This window comes from Pelophylax lessonae, assembly GCF_965119305.1.
Source record: "Pelophylax lessonae genome assembly, chromosome: 8".
Lineage (NCBI taxonomy): Eukaryota > Metazoa > Chordata > Amphibia > Anura > Ranidae > Pelophylax > Pelophylax lessonae.
The window spans coordinates 241,231,946-241,255,541 of record NC_138775.1 but is presented as its reverse complement, the minus strand read 5'-3'; the positions used below and the strand labels follow the sequence as shown (position 1 = coordinate 241,255,541).

The following is a 23,596-nucleotide window of genomic DNA, read 5'->3' as shown; positions in this document are numbered from 1 at the left end:
TTTCTGTACAGAATTTCATCTGCATAGGATAATGTAATTGGGTACCTGACCTGGTGGGGTATATATTCGGTGTGAGTTTGTTCAATAAATATTCCAGATCTTATACAAGCTATTCTAGGCTAGTTTTGTATGTGGCTGGCTAGAATATCTGCTATGTTCAAGACTGAAGGAAGCAGTATTCTGACGGAAGCACACAAGCGCGTTGTGGGGTTGCGGTTCCGTTACACGTACATTGCGTGGTGTGAATCTCTTGGGGTTCACCCTCGCTCCTTTTCGGTGGCTCGGATATTGGCTTTTCCCCAATGGCGGGTTGAGCAGCACCTGGCCTTGGGTACCATCAAGGGCCAGGTTTGGGCCTTAACCGTTTTCTTTCAACGTCCATTGGCCACACATTCCTTGGTGCGTACCTTTTTTTTTTTTTTTTTTATCCAGGGAGTTGGACACTTGGCTCCTCCAGTGCAATCTCCATTTCCGCTGTGGGACCTCCATTTGGTGTGGTTGGTGCTTTAGAAACCTCCCTTCGAAAGTCTTCGGGAAGTTCCCCGACTTACGTTGTCCCAGAAGGTGGCCTTTTTGGTGGCTATTACTTCTGCGTGCAGGGTGACGGAGCTGGCGGCGTTGTCTTAACGTTCACCTTACCTGGTAGTTCACAGAGATAAGATGGTTCTTCGTCCCTGTCCGTCATTCCTTCCAAAGGTCATCTCTGATTTCTATTTGAATGAAGACCTTGTGATGCCTTCCCTGTGTCCCAGGCTGAAACATCCTAAGGAAATTGTTGTTCGAGCAATCAAGGTGTACCTGGCAGTTATGGAGTTTTTTTTGTTTTGTTTTTAGGAAGTCAGTCTCCCTATTTGTACTCATGGAAGGACCTCAAAGGGTTTGCTGCTTCTGCTGTGACCATTTCCAGATGGATTTTTTTTCAAGCCTATTCTATTAAGGGTCAGTTTCCTCCTTTACCTGTTACGGCGCGCTTAGTGCCTCCTGGGCCTTCCGTCATCGGGCATCAGTGATGCAGGTTTGCAAGGCAGGCACCTGATCATCCTGCACACTTTTTTACAACGTTTTATAAAGTGGATGTGTTGGCATCTGCGGATGTTTCTTTTGGCCGCAAGGTTTTGCGGGTTGCTGTTTAGAGGACCTGGTCCTCTTTGAGGGTGTATTGTTTTTTTTCAGATGAGCTCCAGTTGTTTTATAGTTGAACTCCATGTTGCCTGGTTGGCTACGGTTTAGCCTTGGAAATTTTTGTTGCTTTTTTCCACCCCCTGCTTTGGAACATCCCAATGGTGAAGAAGATAATGAGCTGTGTCCGTCCATGAACGAAAGAGAGAAAATGGGGATTTTTGACTTACCGTAAAATCAATTTCTCTGAAGTTTCCTTGATGGGACACAGTACCCACCCCTCTATGGAGTTGGATTTCATCTGATGTTGCTTGTAACAGAACTGAGTAGCTATAGCTGAAAGTGGGAGTATACCCCCCAGGGACTGCCCTCATAGGCGTAGTCAAGTGTTGTTTGTTTTTTTTCCTGCCTAGTGTCCTACTCCTGTAGGGGACAGCATAACCCAAAGGTGAAGAAGATAAGCAGCTGTGTCCGTCAGTAAACCTCGGAAAAGGATTTTACGGTAAGACAAAAATCCAGTTATTTTGGGTTATCACCAGAAGAGAAATCTTTCAGTAGTGATACTAGTTCTAGTTATCCTGTTGACAGCCAGGGATTTCCTGTCGCTTCCTGTTTTGCCTATAGGACAGAAAGTTAGAGGAAATCTGTCAAAAACTGACAAGGTTTCCAAAATAGAGGGGGGGTTGCTTTTTTAGTTCTGCTTTAACTTTTCTCTGAGGGTTGGTTGACGCCAGATGCAGTCCAGTTGGTCTTTCTTTCTTTGTTTTTTTTGTTTTTTTTCTTTCTACATAGAACTGTACTGAAACATGAAAAATGCATCAAAAGGGTATAACCCAGAAAAAAAAAAACTAGAAAACATTGGGGGGAAAAAACAAATCAAAAATGCATTGGAACGCAATTAAAACACTTATTTCTAAATGCATCCGCAACACATTTGGACTGTTTCTGTGGCCTGAACCAGCCATTAAAGCGATATAATAAATGCAATTTTTTTTTTTTTATATTAAAATGTTATGCTTGCCCACTCCAAGCAGTGGTTTTGCACAGAGCAGCCCCAGTCCTCTTCTCAAGTCCCCTGCTGGTGCTCCTGGCTCCTCCCTCCTGAGTCCCCCCAGAGCAAGCAGGGGGCACCCATGCAGGCTCGCTCCCGAGCCGCTGCTCTTCGTGTCCATTCACACCCACTGCTGTGGATCGGCCCCACCCTCTCCTCACTGGAGGCAGTGGCTCCCACTGCTGTCTCTGCCAATAAGGAGGGAGAGTCCCCAGAGAGCCGCTGCTCTGGTGCACATCGCTGGCTCGTGATGGGGCTTAGGTAAGTATTAGGGAGGGCTGTAGTGGGAGCTTCCCAGGAAAGGTGTGTGTGTGTGTGTGTGTGTGTGTGTGTGTGTTTGTTTGTTTTTTGTTTTTTTTTTACCTTTTATGCATCGAATGCATGACGGCAAAAAATCATGAGCCTTTAGAACCACTAAAAAGCAACAATATAGACCCATTTGTATTTCTGATCAGTTGTCCTATCCGAGTCTCATCGATTCTAGGGGCCAGCCTAATTTTCTTGGTGAATTTTGTACACTGTAGGTCACCATTTCTTTGCAGCAAATAAATCCCCGAACACCCCCTCCCCCTGAACACACACTTAGGGGAGGAAGGAAAATAGGGGGACTTGGGACTTAATAGCTGGATACACACTATTCGGCTTTTGTTGTTTGTTTTCTTTTTAGATTTACCTTTAACTTTGTAGTGCAAGGGCCTGCCTGGTTGCATACAAATTAAAGAGGAAGTAAACCCTCCTCAGGAAGTTGTACCTATAGGTAAGCCTTATCATAGGCTTACCTATAGGTACTGTAAATATCTCCTAAACATGCACCGTTTAGGAGATATTTACCTTTAATGCAGCCAGTGACGTCACTGGCGCATGCGCTCTGAAGGAACGGCAGATCGTGCCGTTCCTTCAGAGCCCCGTGCCGTGACCGTCGGCTCCCGCGCGCGTGCGCGGGAGTGACGTCACCGCGGCTCCGGCCAATCAGATGGCCGGATGCCGCGATCCCGGAAGACGGGCGACTATACATGTCGCCCGTCATACAGGTAAGGAGACGGCACGGCGGGGGCTCGTTCTAAGGTAAGTATTTCATAATGAGCTAGTATGCGATGCATACTAGCTCATTATGGGTTTCTCTTTCAGGATGTAAAGAAGAGAAAAAATTTTTTTCTCGGTGTACAACCTCTTTAAATGTTTTAAGGTTTGACCTCATATTATGTTTTTTTTTTTTTTTTTTTTTTTTATCCAAAGGAAAAAAAATCTAAAGAAAATTTGTATAGTTTGTGTATCCAGATTATGCCACAAAGGGGTACAGATCAGCAATCTTTATTTGTTTATTAAAACCACAGCTGTGTGTAACATGCATATTGAATATCCGTTTGGTACATATATTGGCATTATGGATTGATCGTAAGTATTTATGTATGTATATGTGTGTATGTATGTATATATATATATATATATATATATATATATATATATATATATATTGTAGGTGCTCCATTATGTGCAAATGCTGTGGCTTACCTTGCTTCCGGGAACAGAGCGACTTTCCACACAGGCTGCGGGAGACCGTGAGGGACCCCGTAAGAGCACGGCAAACAGTGTGGGTCTATAAATTGGAATTTGAACCTGAACCTGAATTGTGTCTGCTGTGATCGCCATGTTTTTAATATTTTTTAAATAAACACAGAATGGTTTTTACTACACCATGAGGAGTCCTTTTCCTTGTCTTGTCCTCTGAGACCACCCACAGGAATCGCACCACCTGGGATAAGCCATACCGGCCCACGGAGATCTTAAGGGCTGCATGATCTTTTGTTGACATGAGCCAACAAAGATCAACTCCATCTGGTGAGTCTGCATTTTTTCTCCTGTCTGGCAGTGTTCGGAGGGTGCCACCATCACTGCATGCACACTTTACTGTCACAATGAGTGCTTGCACTTGGGACTAACATATATATCCTATACTCTTGTGGACTATTTATTGGTTATATCAGACGGTGATATATGTGTAACTGGTATTAGTTACATAGTACGCTGAGGCACTTGAGTACTTTTTTTGCACTTAGCACTTTTTTTGGATTGCACGTATTATTCATAGCCCATTCAATATGTTTTGATGAATATGTAATTGCAGTTTTGCACAGCACTTAGAGCCCATTCACACAGGGGCGACAGGACTTGCCGGGGCGACCTGTGAAGTCGCGGTGCACCGCGACCTCGGCGCGACATGCACGGACTTCATATCATTGAAGTCAATGCAAGTCGCCTCCAGGTCGCCCCAAAGTAGTACAGGACCCTTTTTCTAAGTCGGATCGACTTGTGTCGCTGCTGTTAGAACGGGTCCGGTGCTAATCAATGGCAGGCGACCCACCGCGACTTGTCCGGCGACCAAGTGTCCTGACAAGTCGCGCTAGTGTGAATGGGGACTTGCACACAGTGGAGCACTTTACAATATAGGGGATCTTAGCGCTGCCTTTACACTATTTCATTATGGATTGATGTGTTTCGCGGGAGGTTCACTTCCTCAGGATCCACGCCTTTTGTACATGCAGGCATGTAAATAAAACACATTTACAGAAAAATATAATGCGTAAATAACGTAAGAAAAAAAGATTCCATGTATTAATAACAAAAAACATTGCATACAAAGACCAAACCATATCAATAGGTGTGCGTTTATAAACCTTAGTGATTAGGGGGGGTATATACTTTATTTTTATATATCATTTTAATATTTATCTACATAATTTTTTTTCTATACTTTCATCCCATACATCTAGCGGGGCGGAGGCTAAACTACGGGGAGCAGGACAACCAGGATATAGCCCTGGAATTGTTTTTAGGCATCTATCGAGCAAGGCTATATCCTGGTTGTTCTGCTCGTAGTTTGGGCTCCACCCTACCAGAAAAGTGGGATTATTGTAGGAAATATTTTAATTTAACTTTAAATTACTCCCTCAAATTGTTGATTTACTTTACTCAGCAGCTATCATGCATCCACTATCTGAGTTACTCTATATTAAAACATCTTGCATTCATTAAACCTATTTTTGGTGTGTGTGTGTGTGTTTTTTTTTTTTTTTTTTTGCTGCTTAGTTGAGTGAGGCACTGGTGATTTAGCCCTGGCCTCACAGATGCATCCTGGGAAGGCTACATCACCAGTGCAACCGTCCTCAGATAATGTCACATGTTCCAGGAGGCAGACTCAAAGTTCTGGGCAGAGTTCCAGGAAGTATAGGGTGAGGGATTCATCTGCCCAAAGGGAAAATGGCCACCGTTTGAAAGAATGAGGAGGAATTGAAAAATAAGGTATGTTTAGAATTAAAACATGCAATTGTCATGGGTGAGGAATGTTTTTTCATGATTACTATTCTGTCGTGTTAACCTACATGTCAGAAATGTCTGTTCTCTGGCATATTCCTGGACGACTACCTATGGGCAATCCTTTTTTCTTTGCTAATTGGAGCAATTTCTTTTTTTTTCTGTATACTTCTGAAAATAATAAATATGGAATTATAACAAAAAAACTGCAGTTATCCATAGGTATCTGCATGTATATTCCCAACATTTAATATTTTTGAAGGTGCTTTTGTTGTAATCTTTTAGGATATGGTTGAAGTTCCCCTTTGACTAGATTGTCCTTTCTATGAATTAATGGAATTACTGTCCAGCTATTTTTTTTTTTTTTCCTTTCTTTTCATAGTTTTACTACTTTTTGTGTCCCAGAGAGATTTCTCCATCTTGCAAACCTAAACAAAGAAAAGGGTGCACCAGCCTAGCGCATTATCCTCAGTGGGCTTTTATTAAAGAAGTATTAAAAATAACTATTCACAAACATGTGATAAAATCCAGCATATCAATTCCGTAGTGCAACGTCCATATTACAAGTCCAATGTCTCGTGAAGACGAAAGGTTGACGTGTTTCGAGGCGATGCCTCTTCCTCAGAGCCTAAGGGCCATGACTGAGTCCTTGGTTTAAATATATTTCTCCATCTTTCCCTGCTCGGCTAACAAGTTTTACCAGACAGGAAGTGAGGAGACCTATCGAACAGCTACCTAAATAAAATGGTTTTCTTTATTAGAATAGGGGAAGGCTGGAACTCCGGTGTTCCGTGAGAAAAACCTACCCCCGTCACTTCCGGTTCACGGCAGTCTGTGTAACGCGAGCAGTTACATTAAAACAGCTGTGCTGCACTATGAGTCATCTCCGCTCCTGTCCCGGTCACTTCCCTGCTCTCGGCTACTAAATATAAAAGCGGCGGCGGCTGTATGAAAAGATAAATCACGGAGCCGCCAGCCGCTTTTATATTTACTAGCCAAGATCAGGGAAGTGACTGGGACAGGTGCGGAGATGACTCATAGTGCAGCACAGCTATTTTATGTCACCGCCGCGTCGGTAGGTTTTTTTAACGGACACCGAGATCGTTTCAGACTAGTGCGCATGCGCACTAGTCTGATCCTCAGCTCTTCCATTAGGTATCCGGGGCTGTGAGCATGCGCACTGCTGCGCTGCTCAGCTGTTCCTGGCCGGAAGTGACGAGGGGTAGGTTTTTCTCACGGGGTAGGTAATTCTCACGTTACACCGGTCTTATTTAAAGGTCTGCTATGTCACCCCTTAAGCTCTCCCATACTTAATGCAAAATTAGAATGTGTTTTTTTTATTTTTTGCTTAGGCATGCATTTTAAAGAGAACCTTCAGTCCTTTTTAAATAAAAAAAAAAAAAAAAAGTCAGCAGCTACAAATTCTGTCCAGCACTGTCTTACCACTGCCGGTACTCTGCCAAAATCTCCATCCACGTCTCTTCCAGTGACTCTCCAGCAGCAATAGTTGGATATTTCGGTGAGTTGGTGTTTTCACAAAACAGCGGCAGCGTATACACTACGGTACATGACGAGTTGGCTGTTTTGACAGCATACCGGGTAAGGAGGAAAAAAGTTGTCGCTGCCTTGGAGGCAGCCATGTTGTTGGTTACTAGCGGGTGGACTTAACAAAATCCACTCATTATATCGTGTACTTTATTTATTGCTGCTGGAGAGTCATTGGAAGTGACGTGGTTGGAGATTTTGGCAAGTTGAAGTTTTCAACAGAAAACCAGTTCTACTTAGTGCTGTTGGTCCTCAGCACCGCCATCTTGGATATGGAAACTGACTTCCTGGGGAATCGCAGATGGCTCCGCACTGCACATGTGTGGGATAATGCGGTGCTCCTTTGTTTAAAACAAACAAAAAAAAAAAAAAAAATACTTTTGCATCAAGGTACACTTTAACTATCCAGGAAGATTCTGTTTAGGGACATATTCTTACCACATATGGACATATTAAAGAGGTTGTAAACCCCACATTTTTTTTTTTCAACCTGCAAGAGAAACACATAATGAGCTAGTATGCATAGCATACTAGCTCATTATGAAATTCTTACCTCAGAACAAGCCCCTGCCGTGCCGCCCCCTTACCTCTGACGGGCGACATGTCCAGTCGCCCGTCTTCCGGGATCGCGGCATCGGGCATCTGATTTGGCTGGAGCTGCGGTGACGTCACTCCCGTGCACGTGCGCGGGAGCCGACGGTCACGTCACGGGCCTCTGAAGGGACGGCACAAGCGCCCGTTCCTTCAGTGCGCATGCGCCAGTGACGTCACTGGCTGCATGTAAGGTAAATATCTCCTAAGCGGTGCATGTTTAGGAGATATTTACAGTACCTATAGGTAAGCCTTATCATAGGCTTACCTATAGGTAAAAGTGTCAGAGGGTTTACTTCCTCTTGAAGTACAAATTGAGTCTTGACTGTCTAATCTTACCAATATTCACCCATGGGCACCTTACGCATGATGTAATCTTTATTATGAGAGATCTTGGCTTGTGATGCCTGACCTCAGATAAGTGGGTGAGTAATCTTATCTGATTGGTAAGCGGAGTTGTACTATTTAAATACACTGGCCCTGTAACAGACTGGCTGTGTAGATGGAATATTCATAACATGATTGTTTAATACTCCTTTTTCCTTTTTTTTTTACAGTCGAAAGACAAAATGATGAGAGGATCACGGAGAGGCTGTGTCCGTCTTAGGGTATGTAAAGGTTTTTAATTGTTTAAGCTATTTGTGTGTCTGTTTACTCTTACGGTTTTTATATCCTTACATATTCAGTGCATCTGGAAAGCATTTTAAGTGCTTCACTTTTTCACATTTTATTATATTACAGCCTTATTCCAAAATGGATTAAATTCATTATTTCCCTTAAAATCCAACGAAAATACCCCATAATAACGTGAAATACCTTTGTTGGAAATCTTTACAAATTTATAAAAAAAAAAAAAAAAAAAATCACATGTACATCAGTATTCACACCCTTTTGCCATGAAACTCAAAACTGAGCTCAGGTGCTTCCTGTTTCAACTGATCATCCTTGAGATGTTTCTACAACTTGTTTGGAGTCCCCCTGTGGTAAAATCAGTTGTTTGGACATGATTTGGAAAGGCGCATACAAGGTCCCACAGTTAACAGTGCATGTCAGAGTACAAGCTAAGCCATCAAGTCCAAGGAATTGTCTGTAGACCTCCTAGACAGGATTGTATCGAGGCACAGAACTGGGGAAGGGTACAAAAAAATGTATGCAGCATTGAAGGTCCCAGTGAGCACAGTGGCCTCCACAGTGGAACACGTTTGGAACCACCAGGACTTTTCCTAGTGCAGGCTGCGTGGCCAAACTGAGTGATCGGAGGGGGTGGGGGGGGGAAGCCATAGTCAGGGAGGTGACCAAGAATCTTATGGTCTCTCTGACAGAGCTCCAGCGTTTCTCCCTGTGGAGGGAGGAGAACTGTCCAGAAGTATAACCACCTCTGCAGAACTCCACCAATCATGCCTGTATGGTAGAGTGGCCAGACTGAAGCTACTCCTTAGTAAAAGGCACATGACAGCTGCCTGGAGTTTGCCAAAAGGCACCTGAAGGACTTTCAGACCATGAGAAACAAACAAAATTCTCTGATCTGATGAAACAAAGATTGAACTCTTTAGTAGGGTGTATGTAGTTCCGCGCTTAGGATGAGGGGTATATATGTACAATAGAACACCGCACCTAGCTGCTGCCCACTTCAAAAATGCGACCCTGGAAGGGGAGCACTTGTAGAAATAAAAGGGGAAGGGAAGTGATTGGCGCTGCCTGGTGGGGTGTTATGGGAATGTATATGTAGGATACTATGCTTCTAGTAAGATATCCTATAGAGGCATGTGTAGTAATTTGATATTGGAATCAGTGAATCATCAACTTAAAGTCTGATATATGACAAACCTGTGTGAAACCAAAGTGGGTCTATGTATAAAAAGTATAATAAAACCCTATATACATAACATCAATAAATAAATTTCATACGTACAATAATGTGCAAAAAGAAGTGAATAAAAAAGTGAAGTGCTAAAAAAATATATAAAATTAATCCAATGAAATCCAGTGGTAAATATGTGACCATAAAATAACAATAGGTAAGTATGCTATAAAAATTCTTAATAAAAAAGTAATAAAGTAATAGTAGTAATAAATAGCGTATATATGGCCCTAAAATGACAATCGATGAGTATGCTCTTAAAGTGCCAATAATTACAAGTAGAAAAAATGAATAAATAGTTCTAAATAAATAAATAAATAGGTGCAAACAGTGCAAAAGGTGAACCAATTAATTGGTGAAAATATCCGTGCCGAACTAGCGGTACATAAATGAAAAAATGCAGACTAAAAAGTCAATACAAATAATCCCACAAATGAATCCAAGTAAATGTGCCGTCTCAGTGGTTTAAAAAGTCCAAAAAGAGTCCTAAATAGGTGAAGTCAATATATGGTGGATTTGTAGTGCTCTTTTCTCTATGCCCAAAGTATAGTGGGTGGGCAGAAGGAAGATGTGTTCCCCTGAGCCTGGGGTCCTGCGCTTACCAGATTCCCTTACCCCTACAGGGGTAAACAGCGGGTCGATTTATTAGGGGATCGCTCCCACACACTGGCAATCAGGATCTCCTATGGCCTTGGTATCACTCCGTGGTAGTAGTGCAGATGTCAGCTCAATAGGTATAAAATAGGAATCCAGTACAGTGCCCGGGTATGTAGGAGAAAAAGGGAAGGAGCCTCCAATAGTGTAAAATTGTTTCACAGAACAGCTTTATTATATAAAAAAGACATGTACTCACAAGGTATAAAATACAAAGATATGCCCGTCTGGCATAGGAGCCGCAACCTCCTCTCTTGCGGTGCACGCCAGAAAGTAGCGTGCGAACCAACCGCCGGATGTGCGTCCCAAGCCTCGGGTTCAGTGGACGGAAATGACGTGGTCACGCTCTCTACCGGTTTCGTCTTACTGACGTCATCTGGTCACATATTTACCACTGGATTTCATTGGATTAATTTTATATATTTTTTTAGCACTTCACTTTTTTATTCACTTCTTTTTGCACATTATTGTATGTATGAAATTTATTTATTGATGTTATGTATATAGGGTTTTATTATACTTTTTATACATAGACCCACTTTGGTTTCACACAGGTTTGTCATATATCAGACTTTAAGTTGATGATTCACTGATTCCAATATCAAATTACTACACATGCCTCTATAGGATATCTTACTAGAAGCATAGTATCCTAAAGATTGAACTCTTTGGCCTGAATGGCAAGCGTCATGTCTGGAAGAAATCGGGCGCCGCTCATCACCTGGCCAATACCATCCCTACAGTAAAGCATTGTGGTGGCAGCAGCATCATGCTGTGGGGATATTTTCAGTAGCAGGACCTGGGAGACTAGTCAGGTTCGAGGGAAAGCTGAATGCAGTAATGTACAGAGACATCCTTGATGAAAACCTGCTCAGACTAGGGTGAATGTTAATCTGCCAAAAGGACAATGACCCTAGGCACACAGCCAAGATAACAAAGGAGTGGCTACGGAACAACTCTGAACGTCCTTGAGTGGCCCAGACTTGAACCTGATTGAACATCTCTGGAGAGATTCAACCTGATGGAGCTTGAGAGGTCCTGCAAAGAAGAATGGGAGAAACTGCCCAAAGTGGGGGGGGGGGGGGGCAAGCTTGTAGCATAATACTCGTGAATACTTGGGTACATGGGATTTAAAAATTATTTCATGTTGTCATTATGGAGTATTGTTTGTATAATTTTGAGGAAAATAATGAATTTGTGGTTAGCACTTTCACCTAGCAGCAAGAGGGTCATTGGTTTGACTCTCAACCACCACACTACCTGCCTGGAGTTTGCATGTTCTCCCTGTGCCTGCGTGGGTTTCCTCTGGGTACTCCGGTTTCCTCCCACACTCCAAAGACATGCTGGTAGGTTAATTGGATCCTGTATAAAATTGGCCCTACTATGTATGTATGTATGTATGAATGTGAGTTAGGGACCTTAGATTGTACGCTCCTTGAGGGCAGGGACTGATGTGAATGTGCAATGTATATGTAAAGTGCTGCGTTAATTGACAGCGATTATATAAGTACCTGAAATAATAATAATAATTTAATCCATTTAAGAATAAGGCTGTAACATAACAAAATGTGGAAAAAGTGCTGTTATGCTGTTAATACTTTCCAGATGCACTATTAAATTCTTTTTATATTGGACTGTATGTACTAACTTGTTTGTGGTCCAGTGACTGCTTGTATGATTGCACATTGTTTAAATAAGTGTACAGTCAGTCGCATGTCTGCTAAAGCGCTGCTATTGTTGTGTGTGGATGATCTATTCAGTCAGGGACTTAGGCTGGCCATACACTGTACAATTTTCTTATTCCATTTCCTTTAGATTTACCTTTCAATTATGTAGTGCAAGGGCAAGTCTGATTGCATACAAATTGAAAGTGTTTAGGTTTGGCCTAATATTATATGGTTTTGGTAAATATAAAGGAAAGTTGAACAAGAAAATTGTATAGTGTATGGCCAGCCTTTGGGTTTGATCAAACTGTCAGTGGAACCTTCAGAATCAAGAGCATCGGATGCAACAGGCTTTGTTTACAGCAACAGCCTAAAAACATTATGGGCATAATTTTTTTTTCTTTAAAATGGTATATCAATAAACAAAGAGCAGGCACTGTCAAAATGTAATTTGATTTATTATAAATCCATAGATTGGTTAAAACGAAAGCCCGCTTCTTGCTTATTAATCGCACATAGTGTGTATATATGTGTATGTGTGTATATGTATGTATGTATGTATGTATGTATGTATGTATGTATGTGTATATATATATATATATATATATATATATATATATATATATATATATATATATATATATATATATATATATATATATATATATATATATATATATATATATATATATATATATATATATATATATATATATATATTTAGACATATCGCCACACCATCATGTTGTGGGTGTTATAAGTTGACCTAGACTTCACTGTCAATATGCATTGATGAGTAATGGTTGTATAAACAAGTAATACATCAGATAGTAGTAATTGCGTAGCATCAAGAAGGGCTCTACGCGTTTTGTGGGTTCTTTCCACTCCTTGGGAGACAAAGCAGGGTAAATAAACTTGTACAGGTCAAGAAACAGGTCAAACTGTGTTTTTGCAGTCTGCTATACTACACACCTGTCTGGATCATGCTCTCTCACCCAGGGGAGATGCTCTGTTGTTCTAGGACGACCTCCTATGACGTTGCTTGTCACTGGGACATGGCGCGACCCCGATCTTGGGTAAAGCACAGACGGCGCAGTTATTTACCTATGTGATCAGCTGTGTCTAATCACAGCTGATTACATGTTCACAAAGAAATCTCGGGTTGCGGCTTTTCCGCTCTCACACAAAATGTGAGGGGAGAAGAGCCGATTGGAAGCATCTCCTCCCAGGGAAGACCTGTACAGATAATCAGGGCAAAATTTGAAATGTCACTGTGGGGCTTATTTACCAAAGCTGGAGAGTGCAAAATCAGGATCACTTCTGCATAGAAACCAATCAGCCTCCAGGTTTTATTGCCAAAAAGCTTAATTGAACAAGCTGAGGTTAGCAGCTGATTTGTTTCTATGCATAAGTGAGCCTGATTTTTCACTCTCCAGCTTTGGTAAATTAGCCCCACAGTGACATTTCCTAAAATTCTATTGGTGACGTTCGATCGCTACGCTGGATAAAAGTATAAAAACTAAACTTAGTGCTTCCCTGCTCTTTGTTTATTGATAAACCATTTGAAAAGGAAAAAAAATATGGCCATAAAGTTTTTTTCAGTGCACACAGCCTACATGCCACTGTAGCGCAGTGGTTTCAACTGTCTACACCAGAGACTAAGCATTTTGGGGTGGGACTGTGTTGGCATAGCCTCCCAACGCTGTTCCACCACACCTGGTGTGAATGTACCCTAAAAGTAAAAACTTTATGCACCAAACCTAAACGTGTCTTCCATTCTCTGCCTCCTACCATTGTCATGCTGACTCCATCACTTCAATACTTGACCTAGCACCCTTATGCAGGTAAGGCCTTCTGACTTTAATCCACATTCTTGTCCTGTAGCGGAGTACTGAAGACAGAGACAATCAACTAGCATTTTCAGGAGGTCAGCAGTGGTATTTTCCTTAATAGGATTTCTTAGACCCATCTATTCAGGGAAGGTATGACTGTCTCACTGTGTGGTAGATTTACTAAATCTGGTGCAGCTAAACATGATTGTAAAGTCTTTTGTGGTGTGTCTGTGTGTTTTTTTTTTTTTTTTCCTCCCCCCTTGCCTGCTCTGTTATAGTGGATTTGCACAGAACAGCGTAGATCCTCTTCTCGATCCCTTTTCTGTGATCCTTGCCCTTCCCTCCTGTTGAGTGCCCCCACATTAAGCAGCTTGCTGTGGGGGCACCTGAGCTTAGTCGCAGCTCCCCGTGTCCTTTTAGACAAGGAGCCCTGCCCCCTCTCTCCCCTGATTGGCTAGCTGACTTTGACACCAGCAGGAGCCAATCGAGATTTGCGCCGGGGGCTTCCGGTCATAGAGGACAGAGGAGTCGCTGCGGTAGGCGAGGAAGAAGAGGAAGGGGAAGGTATATGGTATGCCAAGACGGTCACCATTGCACTGTTTTATTTGAACATTGGAGGGTTGCCTGCTTCCGGGGGGATTCTATCAGATTTGTTCCATCTATCCCAGAGGACCCCTCTTTGATATCTTCACTACAAGCCTATTTGACCCACCCTAACCGGGGGTCATGAGGTTCTGGTAAGCAGACATCCTCTTCCTTTTTGGTGCACGAGGTGAATAATTTTCTTTCCAGCTTGTTTGATTCGTTCTCTGGTGTTGGACTTTTAAATTTCAACCTTGGACCTATATCACCTGCATTTGCATTTGTTGGACTTTCTTTCATATAGAACTTTTCAGCAATTGTGTTTGTTGGCACTGTACCTTTTTTACTTATATTTATTTATATTTTTGCCTTCTAATTTATGTACTGGCAGCCTATGTGAATTCATTCATCTTTAATTATTGTTGTATCCTGTGTGTGACCAAGCGCGGCTGGTTTATTTACTATTTTTATCCTAATGCATAGAGTGCATTAGGATAAACCTTGTGACTTTACAACCCCTTTAAGCTTTGGCAATAAATCCTTGAAGCTGATTGGTTTTTATGCAGAACCGCACCAGATTTTGCATCCTTCAGTTTTAGCAAATCTGTCCCACTGTCATGTATTGTGTGCTGAACTGTTCTGAGGGACAGACCCAGAGGATTTGTTTTACTATTCCTGGAACTGACCTAGCTGCTGACATGGCATCTGTTGTGCAGTGTTCCTATGGTTCAGGTAATCAATTGACCGCTATTTCTTTTTTTTTATAACTCATTTTATTGGAAATATAAAAATCGCTATTTTTTCTTTCGTTCATTGACGAACACCGCTCCTGTCATTCTTGACCATTGGATTATACTGCCCCCCTACAGGAGTAGGACACTAGGCAGAAAAAAAACTTTGGTTACACCCATAGGCAGTCCTAGGGGGTATACTCCCTCTCCCTGCTATAGTCATTCAGTTTTTTTTTTCTCCTTCTGGGATCTTTGGTCCTGGCAACATTTTTTTAGATAGTAGATCACACAGGAAAAATCCAGGAGGGAAAAAATTTCTATCAACTGCTGGGCAGGGAAATAGGCTGAATCTAGATCCAGTGGTCACCCCAATCTTACCAGCGAACGCACGCAGGCCTCAGCTCCGTGATAGGTCGGCTGCGACATAGCCCCACTAGACAGGGGCTGGCCCTGCAATTTAAACGTCTTGCGAGGTCGCATACGACCTGGCCTTGGCCTGAGTCCCAGCGTTCCTCTTGGCCGACAGCCTCCCCATGGCCGACAGCCTCCCCATTTCGATGGAGAGGAGGATCTGTCTGGAGCGATGCCCACCTGGTTCCTGGTATGGTGAGTAGCTGTCCCTCCTCTACCCCTGGAGGGTTTTGAGGTGGACGTGGGCCCCTCCTTTGGACAGTCGGACCCACCCCCCCCGTCAAGTCCCTCATCCTGCCCCTACCCCCTCCACATACGCTGGGGATGTATTATGTATTTTTTGGGTGGTCTGGCCACCTTCCTGGGGTGGGGGAAGGTTGCTATCTTGCCTGGATCTGTCCTGAGGCCTGGTCCCCCCATTCTGGGTCCCTGTATGCATTGTGGTGCCGCCATTTTGTTGTAGCCGGTGTATTTCTATACATGGCGGCCTTTTTTATTTGTGGCAAATAGCAGCAGTCATGACAGTGAATCCTTTTGGGTGGCGATTTCGGCGGTGGGAGCCCCTCCTTTTTCTCTGGTGCTGACGTGTAGTGCAGACTGGATCATTTAGCTTCCTGATCGCCGCACGTGTAGTGCAGAATTTCCTGGTGCTTGCAGGTGCCTGTGTCGTCGGTTTGTGAGTCTGGTGGGGTCCTCTCCCTCTCTGCTGAGGATCGCTCCCTGCCTTGTGCTTGGTGACTGTGTGGTGCTGCCAGCGCGGTGGGGGTTGTCCGTTAGTGTGTTAGAATTTTTTTGGGGCCCCTCTGTTGACTCATTGAGTCCTTGGAGCACGTTTTCCCACCTGATTCCCCTCTGTGAGGCTGCGGGGCCCTCCGGGTCCCAACCATCCATGCATGCACAGCGGTCCTGGAGTCCCTTGTGTCCTGGGTGGAGATGGCTGGCAGGCGACAGGCTAGCAAAAAGCACCCCCCCACCTTCCCCCTTCCTCATCAGATCCTGAATCTGATTCGGCCGCCGTAGATATGGGTCACACTGCTGGGTCTGCGACCACATGCCTAGAATCCTCTGATTGTGAAGGATGATTCCTCTATCTGCGACCACGCATGAAAAGGCACTGGTAGATGGACTGATTGTATCTGAGTGGTACCCTGAAGACGGAGGACACGGCTGACGCTAGGACAAAGGCGCAGGTACTCTTTGGCACTCCCAAGCCATCCAGAGTGGCAAAAGTGTTTCCTTTCCCTGCCTATTTTGACAGAATTGTCACTAAAGAGTAGGAACGACCAAAGCGTCCCCGTGGGGTTCCTAAGCGTGTTACTAGGCGTTACCCCTATGAGGAGTCCCTTAAGAAGTGGACTGTGCCACCGGTGGTGGACCCTCAGGTTTCCAGATTAAACAAGGCAACCATGATTCTGGTGGTAGATTTCCCGGCCTTTAGGGATCAGGCTGAGCAGAAGGCGGAGGCTGTGGCCCACATTATGTACACATTATCAGGTTCGGCATTGAGGCCGGTATTTACCATTGCCCTAGTGTCGGAAACTGACCGAGTGGGCTAAGCTCCTAGACCGTGACTTGGAGGGTGAACAACTCCCTTCTGCCTTTGCTGAGCTAGTGCACCAGCTGATCCAGGGGTTGCAGTTTATCTGTGTTGTCCCCTTGGATACGACTCCACAATGGCTTGCCTTTCTGTTTTTGGCGGTGGTCCTTCGGTGTGAATTTTGGCCTAAATGCTGGTCTGCGGACCAGACTTCTAAGAAGGCCTTGACTGATCTTCCCTTTTCAATGAGATCGTCTGTTTGGAGCTACCCTGGATGACATGATTAAAGGTCTCACAGGGGGGAAGAGTACCTTTCTTCCACAGGCTACTAAGGGTAAGGAACCTTGTCATAGACGTGGACCTTCCTTCTCGGCTCATAACAAGTTTTTTTTTTTTTTGCCCCTCAGGGTCGACTGACAAGGGCTCGCAGCCTTTCAGGGCCTCCTCTGGTGACTCCAAACGAACCTGGTCAGGCAACTTGAGAGCGGGCTTCTCCAGACATATCGAGTGGGGGGACATGTTCCCTAGTTTCCGGACTCGTGGACTTCCCTGATGCAAGACAAGTGGGTCCACGAAGTTATTTGGTCCGATTACAAGATCAAATGTCAATCTTGTCCCCCGGCAAGGTTTTTTCTTTTCAATCTGCGTCTGCTTGCAGACCAGTAACAGGGTATTTTTGGGGTGGTACAAGACACCTTGTTCCTTCACGGGGTGATTGTCCTGGTCCTGACTTAGGAATGTTTTCAGGGTTTTTTCTCAAACCTGTTCCCATTCCCAGGAAGGAAGGCAAAGTGCGTCCAATCCTGGGCGCTAAACTGCTTTGTGCGGGTACAGAAGTTAAGAATAGAGTCCATTCGAACAATGCTGTCATCTCTGCGTCATGGATTTCCTTGCCTCTATTGACATCAAGCATGCCTACCTTCACATTCCAATATGTGCCAGTCACCAGTGTTTTCTCCGCTTTGCTGTGGGAGAAGAGCATTATCAGTTTGTGGCGTTACCTTTGGTCTTGCCTCCGCTCCTCGGGTCTTCACAAAACTGTTGGCTCTGGTGCTAGCTTTGCTACGCTAACGGGGGATCGCGGTACTGAGCTACTTGGACGATCTCCTGCCAGCGGAGTCTCCATCTGCTCTGGTGGAGAACCTAGCGATCATAATACGAACTCTGCGGAAGTTTTGCTGCATTCTGAATTTTCAGAAGTCTGCCCTGGTTTCGTCCACAAAGCTGGACTATTTGGGTCTTGACTATGGACTCCGCCATAGCCAGAGTGCTCCTTTCTCTGGACAATCTCCAGAAATTGCAGGCTGCGATTCGTCTTCTGCTGTCCAACAAATTGTTATTCCTTTGGACTTGCATGCGGGTGCTGGGCCTGATGGTATCTACCTTCCAGGCAGGTCCATTTGCGCAGTTGCATACGCGGTTATTGCAAAAGGAGACTCTGACCAAATGAGACAAGGTTCCGCAGTCTCTGGACAATCCGATCCGGCTGAGTCAGGAACAAGGGAGTCCCTAATATGGTGGCTTTGCTTTCTGGCACTTCGGCTGGGAAAATCCTTCCTCCCCTTGTATTGGACAGTGGTCAATACGGATGCCAGCCTGTCTGGCTGGGGAGGTGTCCTCAGAAAGCATTCTGCTCAGGGGGAATGGACGCTGGAAGAGTCTAAACTACTGATCAATGTCCTGGAACTCCGAGCGATCAGACTGTCTGGATCATTGGATGGATCGGCTTTAGGGATGCCCTGTGTGCATTTAATGCCACGGCTGCAGCTTATGTCAATCACCAAGGGGGCACAAGAAGTGCCCCATGCGGCTCTGGAGGCAGAATGGTTAGTTCTAGCTCTTTCAGCCATGCACATTCTCGGGATGGAAAATTGGCAGGCGGTTTACCTCAGTCGGCAGGTGTTGGACCAAAGGGAGTGGCCCCTTCACCTGGAGGTGTTTCATCAGCTGTGTTTTTGGTTCGGTCAAGGGATCCTCTGGTGGATGCCACAGGTGCACTGGTGGCCCCATGGGGTCAGCATTGTCTTATTTACGCCTTCCCACCTCTCAAGCTTCTGCCAGGACTTCTATGCAGGATCGAGGCAGAAGGGATTCCAGTCATCTTAGTAGCTCCTGGATTGGGCTTGCCGGGCTTGGTACTCTGATTCGGTGCTGATGTTTTACGACGTTCCTTGGAAGCTTCCTCTCGGGGGATCTGCTGTCCCAGGAACCAATCTTAGACGCTGGCTTTGACAGCTTGGCTTTTGAACGCCAAGTGCTAAAGGATAGAGGTTTATCTGAGTCGGTGATTCCTACACTGTTAAAAGCTAGGAAATCTACTTCTAGGAAGACGTACATTGCGTGGTGTGAGTTTCTTGGGGTTCAGCCTCGCTCCTTCTCAGATCTTAAGGCCAATTTCAGTTCAATTCCCTGTTGAAGTAAGGTTGAGTACCATTAAGGTATCTGCCTTGGCAGAGTTTTTCCAACCACCTTTGGCCACATACTTCCTGGTGCGTACTTTCTTCAGGCTGTCCGACATTTTGTTTCTCCAGTGCAGGCCCTGTTGCCGCCTTAGGATCTTAATTTGGTGCTTTCAGCTCTACAGAAGCTTCCCTTTGAAAACATTTGGGGGATTCCCCTGCTTACGCTGTCCCAGAAGGTGGCCTTTTTGGTGGCTACCACCTCTGCGCGCAGGGTGTCCTAACTGGCGACGTTATCCTATCGTTCACCTTATCTGGTGATTCACAAAGATAAGGTGATGCTTTGCCTGACTTTCATTTGAATGAAGACATTGTGTTGCCTTTCCTGTTTCCCAGGCCTGGATGTGGTCCGGGCAATTAGGATGTACCTGGCAGCTACGTAGTCTTTCAGGAAGTCAGATACTCCATTTGTGCTCACGGACTGACCTAAATAAGGGTTGTCTGCTTCCTCCTGCGACCATTTTCCAGATGAATCAGAGAGACTTTGTTCAGGCCAATTACATCAGGGGTTGGGTTCCTCCTTTCCCTGTCAAGGCACACTCTACTAGGGCGCTTCATCAAGAGTCAGTGACGCAGGTTTTCAAGGCGGCCACCTGGCCGTCGGTGCACTCTTCTCCAAAGTTTTATAACGTGTATGTGTTGACATCTGTGGATGCTTCCTTTTTGGCCGCAAGGGTTTGCAGGCTGCTGTTTAGAGGACCTGATCTCTTTGAGGGTGTATTCTTTTATTTAGGTGTTCCCCAGTTATGGTTGAGCCCCTGTTGCCTGGTTGGCTAATGTTTAGCCTTGGAATTTTTTTTGCTGTTTTCCACCCCTCATGTTTAACATTGCTTTATGACGTCCCAATGGTTAAGAATGACAGGCATTGTGTCCGTCAATGAACGAAAGAGAAAATGGAATTTTTGACATAACGTAAAATCCATTTCTCTGATGTTCATTGACAGACACCACATCCACCCCTTTGTGGTGTTATAACTCTCCTGATACTGCTTGTAACAAAACTGAGTGACTATAGCAGGGAGAGGTAGTATACCCCCCTGGGACTGCCCATGGGTGTAGCCAGTATTTTTTTTTTTTTTTTTTTTAACTGCCTAGTGTCCTACTCCTATAGGGGGGCAGTATAACCCAATGGTCAAGAATATCCTTGTAGATGTAGAAATTCTTGTGATGGCTGGTATATTAAACTTTAACGGTGCGTACACTGCAATGCATGGCCCCGAAGTGAGTATCCATCATAATGCTTACAATGGCAAGCGCTCATTGGTCAGTCAGTGCGGTCACATGACCGAGCTGACAAATGAGAAGTGAATCTGATGCTTTCTCTAGTAAGGTGTCCTAGAAGAATGCTGACTAGTAAGCGCTTGTCATTGCAAGCATTACAACGAAAACTCACTCCAGGGTTGTGTATTGCAGTGTACAGACTGTTATACTGACAGCATTGGAGCAGGGCCCGGAGGGGTGACCAGGATAGTTTGGCGTTAGTTCACCATTTTATTTTGTGAAAAGGTGAATTTACCATTTGACCAGTAATATTCACCTATATTTATTTATATGTATCTAAGAAGGAACAGTCCTCTAACTTTGGGAGATTTCTTCTGACATCCTGTTGCGTTTATGAGAGTTTTCCTTCACTAACTAACTTCAAAAGCTATAACCTTGTGAGCTGCTATGATCAAAAATAGTGTTTGTTGTGAATTGCTCACATTCTACACAGTCTCGTATATCATTGCCAGCATGAAATTATCAATCAGTGCCACGCTTCACAGTATATTCCCACTTATAATGCAACTCTATGATCTATCATAAACCTACAATAAAAATAACCTAAAATTAAATATTAACAATAAGTCCCAGTGCTGTATCAATGTGCAATCGGATCAGAAAGCTTCTCAGTTATACCAGTGTTTATTTTCTTTATAATCCCCACCATTCGGTGCCATTACTTTCATGAGTGACTTCCAACACCCTCGACCAGATGTGCTCCCACTTGGGACACAATTGCGTCCTCCACATGTTTCCTTCTCTCATGAAAGAAAATGAACACTGGCATAATGGAGAGGTTTTCTGATCTGATTGCACATTAATATGACACTGGGTCTTATCATTTTTAATATTTAACTTTATATTTCGAGCTTTTTTTTTTTTTATTACATGTTTATGATTTTGATCACAGCATTGCATTATAAGCGGGAATATACTGTAAAGCGCAACACTGCTTGAACCAAACCCCTGGGGTTTTTATATTTTTCCTACTTTTTTTAAAACGTAAAAAAAAAAAAAAAATATTTGGCTAGACATAGATACTTTAGGGTAACTTTTTTTTATTGTAATACATTTTTATACATGTAGATAATCTCAACTGCTGAGGTACTATTTACATCTTCTCTACATTTGTGAGGTATTACAGTGTAGGTGGGAGATTTAGGCTCCGTTCACATGTTAGGCTCCGTTCACATGTTAGCGTATGGATCGCGGGCAGAACCACCGCGATTCCGCCCGCGATCCGGAGATTATTGCAAATCGCGGGACGCCTGTGCGTTGCCCGTTGATTTGCAATAGCCCCCCCCCCCCCAAAAGCTGAGCGATGTTGCCGCAATTTCCGCCTGCCGAATTGCGGTAACATCGCGCAAAAAAAATCGCGGGACGCAATACGCTCCAAAGAAGCTCTTGTACTTTTTTGGGCGTAATGCGTCCCGTGTTTTTTTTTTTTTGTGCGATGTTACCGCGATTCGGCAGGCGGAAATTGCGGCAACATCGCTCAGCGTTTGGGGGGCTATTGCAAATCAACGGGCAACGCACAGGCGTCCCGCGATTTGCAATCTCCGGATCGCGGGCAGAATCGCGGCGGTTCTGCCCGCGATCCATACGCTAACATGTGAACGGAGCCTAAGGCAAACTTTCTTTTGTCTACAACCACACCCCACCCCCCCCCCCCGTTTTTTTTTTTTTTTTTTCCTCAAGTGGAGTTGTTGAATTATAGGTAGTAAGGTAATGCATTAAAATCACTTGAACAGTTCCAATCATTTTCCACTCTGCACATCCAATGTGCTGAGAAGAGGAGAGAAAAAAAAAAGTTTTGCATGAAAAACTGATAAATTTTATTTCGCTGGTTTTATAAATATGTAGCACTTGTTAGGACATGGAACACATCATTAGATTACCACTGTACCCTAAAGGTGGGAGTGGACATCACTGGAACTGTATGCATAGCTCAAAAGTTTTTTTGTTTTGGATGGATTTGGTAAAGATTAGAACCTGTCTGATTTTACTGTTGTCTTGGACTCGAGATCTCCCCTTACTCACTGTCCTAGGGACAACCTTTTCACCAGACAGGAAGTGAAGAAAACTATCCAACAGCAACACAGGCACGAGTAAAGAAACATTTTTTTGGTTAAATAGGTTTAGAACGTCTGCCAGATTTTTATTGCCCATTTCTCTGTTGTAATATTTTCCCTCACCCCAGATAGCAGTAAAATCTGCTGGGTTTTAAATCCTTTCCACTCTAAATCCAAAGATTTTATTTTGTACTCAAACAAAAATGGGGTTGCAATTAGCTGCGATAACCTATCAAGTTGAAAACATATATTGTTTATACAATTTAACAATCTGTCCCCAATGTTAACTTAGATCATGCGCTTATGTGAGTGACAAAAAAACAGTTATTGCAAATATCCAAGTGTCCATTAACCACTTAAGCCCCGGAAGATTTTACCCCCTTCCTGACCAGGGCCTATTTTGCTATTCTGCACTGAGTGACTTTAACGGACTATTGCGCGGTCGTGCAATGCTGTACCTAAACGAATTTGACGTCCTTTTTTCCCACAAACAGCTTTCTTTTGGTGGTATTTGATCACCTGTGCAATTTTTTTTGATCATGCGCTTTAGTCAAAAAAAGCGCGACAATTTTGCAAAAATAACAATATTTTTCACATTTTTTTTTTTATTTGAAACCCCCCCCCCCCCCCCAAAAATGTAAAAATCTAAATTTCTCTTACGTCCTCCGACAGTCGCCGCCTCTTCATATTCGTCACATATGGGGTATTAGACTTTGCTCCGAAGGAGTAGCTAGGCAACAGAATATGTTAACAATAAAGCTTTAACATATCCCACCCTCAAGGGGTGGTCCCCTCAGTCAATACCCTCCTACTTCCTGCAACCATATCTCAGTTTTAATGTCTAGCTTGTCAGGAGTGGCTGGCTCTCTCTGTGCTGGGACTTTCTGTCCCAGACTCTTTCTTCTTTTTAAT

At 43.9% G+C, this 23,596-nt stretch overlaps 1 protein-coding gene across 2 annotated transcripts in view; it reads left to right on the top strand.

Annotated features, from left to right (window-relative positions):
- OSBPL9 (oxysterol binding protein like 9) overlaps positions 1-23,596 on the top strand; it is a 260,826-nt gene that overhangs the window by 9,106 nt on the left and 228,124 nt on the right. For both annotated transcript variants that reach the window (XM_082265508.1, XM_082265507.1), the window contains exon 2: positions 8,176-8,226. In XM_082265508.1, coding sequence (XP_082121634.1) covers positions 8,176-8,226 — 51 coding nt within the window. The remainder of the gene's footprint in view (positions 1-8,175; positions 8,227-23,596) is intronic.